The 11,476-nt window shown below is 45.3% G+C and overlaps 1 protein-coding gene across 1 annotated transcript in view; it reads left to right on the forward strand.

Moving 5' to 3' along the window:
* The window catches only part of TRPC6 (transient receptor potential cation channel subfamily C member 6), a 191,652-nt gene that overhangs the window by 99,338 nt on the left and 80,838 nt on the right, over positions 1–11,476 (forward strand). Inside the window, exon 3 of the mRNA XM_083170079.1 lies at positions 2,014–2,202. Within this exon, the coding sequence (XP_083026205.1) occupies positions 2,014–2,202 (189 nt within the window). The remainder of the gene's footprint in view (positions 1–2,013; positions 2,203–11,476) is intronic.

Consider the following 11,476-nt stretch of genomic DNA (forward strand, 5'->3'; position numbering starts at 1 on the left):
AGGTTGACATGAGTTTTTGAAGTTTTTTTTTTCATTTTTTTAATGTTTTCATATTCATTCTCATGTGTCGACATGGACACCAATGAAGTGCCACACTTATGTCAACATTTACATGTGTTGACCTTTCTGTGTTGATTTTTTCTTGTGGCGATTCGCGTCACACCCCCCCACCCCCCCCCGCAACCCCCACTCCCGCGATTCACGGCACACACACCCCACCCCGTGACCCCCCTCCCGTGATTCACGGCACACCCCCCGCGACCCCCCCTACCATGATTCGCCGCAACCCCCCGCCCCCGTAACCCCCCTCCCGCGATTTGCGGCAACCCACCCCGCGACCCCCCTCCCGCGATTCTCTGCAATCCCTCCCCTCCCACGATTCGCAGCATCCACCCCCCCACAACCCCCCCTCCTGCAATTCGCGGCACCCCCCGCGACCCCCCCTCCTGCAATTCGCGGCACCCTCCGCGACCCCCCCTCCCGCGATTCGCGGACACCTAAGTTGCAATACAGGGCATCTTTCATACAATTCTAACCATATTTCTCATATACAAACGTTCACAAATTAAGGGGGCGCAGCCCCTTACGACGGTGTGAAGAGCGCCCGTAGGGCGCGATGAATCACCTAGTCCAAAAATATACTGGTAGGGTAATTGGCTCCCAACAAAAATAACCCTAGAATGTCTGTATGTGTGTGTACATGTGGAAGGGAATATAGACTGTAAGCTCCACTGGGGCAGGGACTGATATGAATATTCAACTATTCTCTATAAAGCGCTGTGGAATATGTGTGCGCTATATTTATTGTTTATAATACATTTATTTAGCACAGTCTATAAAATGTAGAAACAGATTGGTGCTATTGGCTACTTGATCTCTTTCAAAGATTTGGAACATATCCCCCATAGTACACTGTGCTGCAGGGGCTCCGAGAACATTCTTTCAAAAAGAACTGTCTATATTTTTGAATGCACATGTGAGGCCTTTATTACACTTCTGTAGGTATGTACAGTATGTGATTTATCTTACCTACACAGGAGACAGAAAGGGGTGTATTTACTAAGAAGGGAGAGCTATTCAAGATGAGATGTTTCTCTGGGCAACCAATTTACAGCACTAGCATGTTTAGCATCTGATTGTTTGCCCATAGCAACATTTTTCAACATAATACATATATCTCAATGTTTTGATCTGCTGGGCAAAGCCAGTGATCTGTTCAGCCTTGTCTGCATTTGGTAGTAGCCAAGGCCCTTTCTTACCCATGACTCTCTTGCAAAACACATGACAGATGTGGAGTCAGGGCCGCCATTAGGGGGGTCGCTGTGGGTACAGCTGCCCCAGGCCCGGGGCAGAGATGGAAGGGCCTGGGCAGCTCGTTTTGCCCCCCTCCCCGACTGCCTCCCCTGTGCTGCCTTCTCTGCGCTCAGTGCGCTGAACGATGCAGGTCCTGGAGGCTTCTTCAACTAAAGATGCCTTCGGCCAATTAAAATGCTGCACCGGCTTTTGAGTTGCTCAGTACTCGCGTACTATTAGCCAATCACAGCGGCTACCAGTACGCGAGCTCTGATTGGCTCACCAGCTGGTGCTGCATTTTAATTGTCCGCCAGCCTACTGAGTTGAAGAAGCCTGCGCTCCAGGACTTGCTTTGATCAGCGCACTGAGCGCAGCGCAGGCAGCACAGAGGAAGAGGGGATGGGAGAGCAGGAGTTGTGGGCGATAAGTCAAGTGAGGAGGGGTCAGGGGGGAAGGGGGGCCCGGACTAGAAAAAAATTCCTAATGGCGACTTTGCGTGGTGTATCAGTAAAACACAAAGGCCATAACCAAACTGCTAACACATATTATAAACATAATTTCCAGACTGCACAAGTCCCACAGTGTCTGTGCCTATTGCCCATTATTACAATGGCACGGCGGCACACCATCAGGTCAGGATCCTTTGATGTACACCTTTGTTACTCCCAATGTTTTTACTGTTCTGTGTCATCTCTTCCATGTGTTTTATGTGTTTTCTAGAATGACTACAAAAAGTTGTCTATGCAATGCAAGGACTTTGTTGTTGGACTTCTAGATTTGTGCAGAAACACCGAGGAGGTGGAGGCGATATTAAATGGCGACGTAGACGCGAACCTCAGCACCGCAGATGCCAACGGACGGCCGAGCCTCTGTCGCTTGAAGCTCGCTATTAAGTATGAAGTGAAAAAGGTAGATGCAATATGTTGATAGCAGTTGTGTTCTTTTAGGGGGAGATGTACCAAGCTATGGACAGTGATAAACTGAAGTGAGAAAAAGTACCAACCAATCAATTAGCAGCTTATTGGTTGGTACATTATCTCTCTCCACTTTATGGAAAATGGCAAAATGTGGCCAGAAACGCTGATAAAATGGTCAAGTTTGGCTGCATTGCCATTTGTACCAAGCTCCAGAATGCAATGCATTATGGGGTATGGGTGTGGTTGGTAATGCCCAATGATTTGTACCATGTACCTCTGTAACCATTGTTTGATATGTGTGATAACTGTACTGTCTCTGCTTGTATTGATACCTACCTGGCTGTTTCGGTGACCAGTGGCGCCGCTGATGGCTGCCTAGGCGCTGTTCAGCTTGGCGGGTATGTGCTCCCTATGTGATAACTGTACTGTCTCTGCTTAATGTTACCTTCCTGGCTGTTGCAGCGACCAGTGGCGCCTCTGATGGCTGCCTAGGCGCTGTGCAGCTCGGTGGGTATGTGTTCCCCACATGTAATGTCTTAATATAATGTATGTAATGCCTTCACCCCCCTTCATCCCTGCTTGATGCTGCACTGTAAATCCACAAAAAATTCCTAGTTTGCGCAAGCATACATGGCCAATAAAGTTGATTCTGATTCTGATTCTGATAAATCTATGGGCTTCTTTCTGCATTTACCCCTGAGAGGGATCTGATCAGATCCCTCCCAGCATCCCCAGTGGCTGCCACAAATCCATCTCTCACATGGCACAGGTCTCATCGGGAGGGCTGTTCTCTGCAAACTACACCACATTGGTAAGCACTTATATACGCAATATACAGTATACGCAATGTGTGGTGTTATGTACTGTATCCCGTATGCGATGCTTAATACATCCCGCCCTCTCTCTCTCTCTGGGCCAGATGCACTAAAAGTGATAAAATGGAGGGTGATAAACAGCCAGCCAATCAGCTCCTACCTGCCATGTCACAGAGTGTGTTTGAAAAATGTCAGGCAGGAGCTGATTGGCCGGTTGTTTATCACTCTTCAATTTATCACTTTTTGAAGCTTAGTACATCTGGCCCTCTCTCTCCAAACTTTGATACATCTCCCCCTTAATCTGAAAACTGTTTCTATTAAGAATATAGAGAGGTTGTACACTCCCAGTGCATTGAATATGATTGCATTGATTGAGCTCATATGGCTGAAAGGAGCCTTAAAGACTCCATGTATAGTGTCAGAGAGGCTGCATATGATTGGCTGTGATTCCCAACCAATCCTGTCCATCTTTGACAGGCTCCAGAGCTCAGCCAATCGGATACTGCTGGAGACTCCTGCACACCACCCTCACATTAAACACGGATACCCCTTTAGCTAACGCTGTCTTCAGAAACCTAGCAACAACGAAAGTTAGTCATGTGATGGAGCGTGTTTGGCTTGGAACAGATTTAAATGCAACCAGCTCTAATATGCATTCCAACAAGTAACACATGATTACATGGGCCAAGGGCAGGTGTATATTGAGTTTATAAGAAATACTGATAAGCCATGGAACAAAGACAAGGTTTTTGTTTCTTGTTCAGCAACAAAATTAGCATCATATCATTTCTATGACTGTTATGAAAAGAACTTATACTGTATCTTAATTTAGTATATTTATTCTAAAATATTGTAGCCACAGAGCATTGGGCCCAATTCAGACTGGATTGCAAAGAAATGTTTTTCTCTAATAAGCAAAAGCATTCTGCACTGCAGGTGGGGCAGATGTAACATGTGCAGAGAGAGTTAGATTTGGGTGAGTTATTTTGTTTCTGTGCAGGGTAAATACTGGCTGCTTTATTTTTACACTGCAATCAGTTTGAACACACCCCACCCAAATCTAAGGGGGGATTGCAGGCGCTCAAGGGGGGATTGCAGGCGATTTCTAGACTAGGAGAAGTCACCTAGTGTATGGCCAGCTAAGCTCTCCCTACACATGTTACATCTGCCCACCTGCAGTGCAGCATGGCTTTGTCCATTTGCTATAAAATGAGCTTTGCAATCAAGTCTGAATTAGGCCCATTCTTCTAAAATATTATTCTTGTAATATTAATGCTCAAGGGATTATAGTCCAAGTTCTTGCAGTCTAGCAAAATCCGGGGTTATTTAATATCAGTTGTCCTCATTTTACTGCTTCCTTAATTAGCTTGAACAGATTAATTTTTGAATGAATGAATCCCTTAATTAATTTGAACGTGTTCCTTTTTCTTCCAAAATGCTGCTCTCTGACCCTGATTTACGCATTCATTATCTTATGTCAGAAAGACTGTAGCAGGGGGATATTTATTCCCAGTTCTGGTGCTTTACATTTTTAAATTGAATTGGCGTTAGTTGTTCTGCATTGATGCACTTCTGACCCCTATATAATGCAACTTCTTACTTATTGGCATTCGCTAAAATCTCTCTTCCACAAAACAACATTGGATTTACCAGCCATGCACAGAATCAGGCACCTAACTAAAGATTTAACTAGAGGGTATTGTCAATAATCTGTCGATAGGTCGACAATAGGTTTCTATTCCAAATCGTAGTCCACGTGGATGATAAATGAAGCAAATGTTGAAAAAAACAGTAAATTTCCGCGTGCCAACCTTTTACCTGCCAACCTTTCCACTATGTTGTCTTATTGTATGTTAACCATATGAGGTTGATCAAATGATTGACTAGACACTGTCTATCCAATGACTGGAACCGGTAGTAAAGGGAAGGGGGTAAGCTAAGAGGTGGGGATTTATAAACAGTCAAGTAGTTGGCTGAAAGTAGCTTTATTCATATTAAATGGGTAAAAGGTAACATTTAAAAGAATGAATATATATATATATATATATATATCTTATATATTTGGCTACATCTGTCACTCAAAGTGTGTCTGGAGCTATAACGCTGGGTGGAGCCTCTGACTCACATGACTGACTCACACGACAGAGAACCAGCCCAGTGAGCCCACAGACAGTGCCAGACGCCCTCTGCCTCTCCATGTTACACAGCAAAGACACAGCTACTCACCAGACACACCAGGTGAGCGCCCCACACCTCCATACCTCCCAACATGACCCTCTCCAGGAGGGACAGAATGCTCTGTTTGTGGACTTCCATCTTAATTTATGATTGTCATCACCTGTTTTAAACAGGGTAATTGATCAGAAAGGTGTTTAAGCACAGGTGATGGTAATCCATAAGTTAAGAAGAAAGTCCAGAAACAGAGCAATGTGTCCCTCCCCCCCCCCCCCATTCACGGCAACCCCACGATTAAATGGCACATGTAAAACACTGACATGGCTATGGTCGACAATGAAAAAGGTTGACATGAGTTTTTGAAGATTTATTTTTCACTTTTTCAATGTTTTCATATTTATTCTCATGTGTCGACATGGACACCAATGAAGTGCCACACTTATGTCAACATTTACATGTGTTGAACTTTCTGTGTTGATTTTTTCTTGTGGCAATTTTTTTCCAGTGACAACTATGTGCACGTCAACCTAGACATCATCAACCAATTCTTTGTATAATATATAACACCTGTTCTGTTTTACTGTAGGTGTTTTAGGTCAGATCTTTTACTGCTACTATTACTGTTTATGTAAATGCATTCTGAATGACAGCAACATCCTTCCATCCTTCTACAAGAATATATAACCAACTAGGTTGATTCATCGCGCCCCGTGCCCCTCCTCCCGCAAATCGCAGACCCCCCGCGCACCCCCCCTCCCGCGATTCACGCCCCCTCCCACGATTCACGTCACCCCCGCGCACCCCCCCTCCCGCAATTCGCAACCCCCTCTTGCGCGATTCATGCCCCCTCCCGCGCTTTGCGGACCCCCGCCCTCTCCCGCGATTTGCTGACACCTGCGCCCCTCCCTCCCTTGATTCACGGCACCCCCGTGCCCCTCCCGCAATTAACGGCACCCCTAAGCCCCTCTTTAGTCCCCCGTATACTCACACACCCCTATCACTACCCAGCTTCCTGCTCTCTTGAACCGTAACTTCCATCACTGGGGAGTCGCTGACGCTGTTTTGCCCACATGCCCCTATCATGCCTCATAGCCCAGCCTCCTGCTCTCATGCACCCTAACTCCCACCCAGTAGGAGGAGACACTGACTCAGGGCCACCGTCCTGTACTCCTGTACTGCCACACTGGACCCTCACCCACTGGCAGAAGCTGCACAGTGTCCCCCACCCTCCTCTTTAGTCCCCCTTATGCCCACACACCCCTATCACTACCAGCCTCCTGTTTTCCTGTGTCGTGACCTCCGCCAGTGGGGAGCCGCTGACTCAAAAACACCCTACTATACTATTGCACACACACACACCTCAACAACAACACGCACACCCCCCCACACCCACAAATGTCACTGTACCATCTACACTACCAATGTACATCTTACTCTGTAACCGCTTTTTAATTAAACAAAACAATACACACCCCTTCCAAATCATATGCTCTCTATTTAACACATTTCACCTATAACTCAAGTTGCAATACAGGCATCTTTCATACAATTCTAACCATATTTCTCACAATACAAACGTTCACAAATTAAGGGGGTGCAGCCCCTTACGACAGTGTGAAGAGCGCCTGTAGGGCGCGATGAATCACCTAGTATATATATATATATATATATATATATATATATATATATATATAAATTGTAGAAAGAACTAGAACTGAAACCAAAAAAATACCAAAAAAAAAAACATATAATCAGTGCTGGAAGTGGAAATTTTGAAGTGGGGCTATGGAAAAGGTATTGGGCATACTATTGCTTGTGCTGGGAAAAGGGTTGTGGCCACTCAATAGGGGCGTGTCCTTAGGAGGAAAGGGGCAGTAAGGCAGACTGGGGTAGTAAGGCACACAGGGGGAGGTAGTGGGAGATGGGGAAGCTGCGGTTGTCAGTTTGATACCACATGAGGCTGAGGGTGTCAGTGGGTAACAGAAGGAGTCAGAAGGTGACAGGGGGAACAAAGGGTGAATGCTCTAGGCAGTGGGTGACATAAAGATACAGCAGGTGTGCGTGGGGGGCAATGGGAGTCAGAGAGTGATATAGTATCAGTCCCATTTCTAAGCGATCTGACTAGATTGCTTAGAAATGGAGCACGAATCGCTCCGTGTGTAAGCCCCCCCCCCCCCCCCCCCAGCGATGGCCTGCAGGGGGTGCTTGCACTGTATTTCCTGCTAAGATCATGAGGTTTTGCCTATAAGCATAGGTAAAACCCCACTGATAACCGATCACTCAGCACTCATGACGGGTGCTGAGCGGGTGTGCAGCGATATGTGCTGAGTGATCATGCTTATGCGAAATGCTCAGCACCGCTGGCTCCTGTCGCCCCATGTGTATGGGGCTTAATCTCTGTGCTTTGCTGAAAATGTGAATACAACTTCAGGCAATAATGGCAGACTATAATATTAATTTTTCTTTTAGGATTACAGACTGGGGCACAAAAGGAGGGACATAGCAATACAGACTGGGCATGTATGGAGGTATATAGGAGGAATACAGACTGGGTTGCATAGAGGAGGGACATAGGATTACAGACTGGAGCACAAGGAATACAGACTGGAGCACAAATGGAGGGGCATACTATAGGATACAGACTGGGACATACAGGGAGGGACATAGAAATACAGACTGGGGCACAGAGGAGGGGCATACTATAGGATACAGACTGGGACATACAGGGAGGGACATAGAAATACAGACTGGGGCACAGAGGAGGGGCATACTATAGGATACAGACTGGGGCATGCAGGGAGGGACACAGAAATACAGACTGGGGCACAGAGAAGGGGCATACTATAGGATACAGACTGGAGCATGCAGGGAGGGACACAGAAATACAGACTGGGGCACAGAGGAGGGGCATACTATAGGATACAGACTGGGGCATGCAGGGAGGGACACAGAAATACAGATTGGGGCACAAAGGTGAGGGACATAAAAATATAGACTGGAGCACAGAGAAAGGGACATAGGAATACAGACTGGGGTACGCAGGGAGGGGGGGCATAGGAATACAGATTGGACTAAAAGGGAGGGACATATGAATACAGACTGGGACATGCAGGGAGGGACATAGTAATAAAGACCTGTGCACTTGGGGGGATATAGGAATACAGACTGGGGCATGCAGGGAGGGACATATGAATACAGGGGGTTATTTTGGTTCACTCTTTCTGACAATTTTCTTCTTAGATGGACAAAACCATGTGCACTGCAGGTGGGGCAGATGTTACTGTACAGATGTACAGAGAGAATTAGATTTGGGTCGGGTTTTAATTCAAAGTGAGATCTGTATTGCAGTGTAAAAATAAAGCAGTCAGTATTTTCCCTGCACAGAAACAGAATAACTCACCCAAATCTAACTCTCTCTGCACATTTTACATCTGCCCCAACAGCAATGCACATAGTTTTGTCCATCTAAAAAGGATTTTGTCAGAAAGAGTGAACTAGAATAAGGCCCACAGTCTGGGGCACAGATGAGTGACATACTGTAGGATACAGATGGAGGGACATAGGAATACAGACCAGTGCACTGGGAGGGACATAGGAATACAGACCATGGTACCTGCACAGGAGGCGGGAAGGCGGGCAGGTGGCACTGTTGGGTCCTGCTTGCTGTATGCTGCAAGTCACTCCCTCACTATCCTGAAGCTCGCAACTTCCAGGCCAGTTTAATTTGAAGCGTATTATTTATATTGTAAGTCTACATAGATTACAAACAGTGGTATGGCACACCGGCTTACTTCCAACACTGCATATAATCAATGAAGAATCACAATAAAAAAGTCACTCACAATCTAAATATGCTCATAATCAAAGAGGAGAAAGTAATCACCAAAAAATATGAGAAAAAAATAGTATTATTAACAGTTTCTTATATATATAGCGCACACATATTCCGCAGCGCTTTACAGAGTATAGTTAAACATTCACATCAGTCCCTGCCCCAGTGGAGCTTACAATCTATATATTCCCTACCACATGTACACGCACACATACATTGTAGGGTTAATTTTGTTGGAAGCCAATTAACCTACTGTACCAATATATTTTTGGATTGTTGGAGGAAACCGGAGTACCCAGAGTAAGCCCACGCAAACACAGGAGAATATACAAACTCTGCACAGTTAGGGTCATGGTGGGAATCGAACCCATGACCTCAGCGCTGTGAGGCAGTAATGCTAACCATTACACCATCCATGATGCCCAAAGTAGAAGGAAATGTAACATGTGGAAGACAAAGCAGCAATAACGAGTCACAGCGAAAGATTGTAGTGCATTGAGGCAAAACGTGAATATCAAATAGACATGAATAAGAAATGTAGTGTACTGAAAAATTGGCACCACAAACCTCATACATATTTAAATAAATATTCACAATGCAAATGGATAATGGCCACCACTGACAGCATATAAAACAGTTTACATCGGCATAATTAAGTCATGGCTGCAGCTTGGGAGGCAATACAGCCGACAACAAATTCCCACACGTAAGAAGAAGCGCAGTGCAATATTAACATCGCAACATTTCCCAATCACAAAGATTCAATTGCACTGGTGATGTACAATCCTGTGTGAAAGGGTTGGACATGTGTGGAGACAATGCATTAAGTAAGAATGCTTTCAAAAATAGAAGTGTTAATAGGGGGTTATTCTGGTTGATTTGCAAGGCTGCGAGTGTATTCTGGTTGAATACCCTCCACAGTTTTTGAAGAAACTCGGCAGATAGATTGTTCCACACCGCTTGGAGAACACCAGAGATCTTCTGTGGATGTAGCTTGTTCAAATTCTTCCATCTTTTCACGTAATCCCAGACAGACGCGATGATCTTGAGATCAGGGTTGTGCGGGGCAATATCATTCCGTCCAGACTTCTTTGTTCTTCTTTACACTGAAGAAGCCTGATTCAGCTTGTCTTGGTAAGCAGCGAAAATCCCTGCTTACCAAGCGCTGAAACTCTGCCCTGCCGAACCCCCCACACACACCTCTCACACACATCCTCTTGGTACCTTGCGGGTGGATGTGTTCAGTAGCACATCCCCTCGCTTGCCTCCACTAAAAGGAAAAATCATTCAATCTGCTGTCCCCCATGTGCTATGAGGCATTGGATGGGGGATGAAAGTTACAACACCCCAGGCACAGTGGATAAAAATATTACGACGGCATCTGATGCCAGAGTCCTCCCTATTATCCTTATGGATAAACCTTGATGCCTCTCAGTAGTATTCTCAGGATGAGCAAGGTCCCCTTGCGCCACGCAGAGGTTCCCCTGTGGTAGGTTTGATGTACATTTCACTATACTGTAGCTAGTTTATAATGTGATACTACATTGATTATATGTCTATACTGTTCCTGTAGCTTTTATTGTTTTCGTGCTGTTTATTTAATTAAAAGTTAACATTTAACCATTTAATTTAACATATACCTATATTGTGCCCCTATTGCGGAGTACCGTTCCTTTCTTTTTCATTGTATTAAATCTATCAGAATTTTGTTTAGAATTCCCTGATTGTCTCATGGTCAGTAAGGACTGTAATGTGCAATCATTGCAATATAAGCCACACTACCACATAATTATATGTTCAAGCTCATTAAAGTAGACAGAAAGGTGGAAGGGCAGACTATTACAGGACAGGACTATTACCGTACATCACAAGAAAAGGCTTCTGTGCTATCCTTCTGTGTGTTGTTCATTTGTCAGAGCTGTTTGTCCATGAAGGGGGTTATTCAGGTTGGTTTGCAAAAGCAACATCCTTCTTTAATGGACAAAACCATGTGCACTGCAGGTGGGGCTGATGTTACATGTGCAGGGAGAGTTCAATTTGGGTGGGGTCGCTGTGTTTCAAATGAAATCTAAGTTGCAGTGTAAAAACAAAGCAGCCAGTATTTACTCTGCACAGAAACAAATAACTTACCCAAATCTAACTTTCTCTGCTCATGTTACATCAGCCCCACGTGCAGTGCAGCATGGTTTTGTCCAATAAAGGAGTTTGCTCTTGCAAACCAACCTGAATCACCCCCAACCCCGATCACTCCCCATACCTGTACCAGTGACTGCCCTGATCTCTATGACCGGTTTATATCCCTGATAACTTTCATGACTGTGCTAGAAGCAAAGATTAATGACTGAGAAAGATAGAGGCAACAATCTGGAACTGCTATTACAGATGGAGCCGGGCTCATCCTTGGCCGGCGCTCGCCAGATCCCTTTCACTGGTGAGCGCCGGCG

This window comes from Crinia signifera, chromosome 2, assembly GCF_055691185.1.
Source record: "Crinia signifera chromosome 2, ASM5569118v1, whole genome shotgun sequence".
Classification (NCBI taxonomy): Eukaryota; Metazoa; Chordata; class Amphibia; order Anura; family Myobatrachidae; genus Crinia; species Crinia signifera.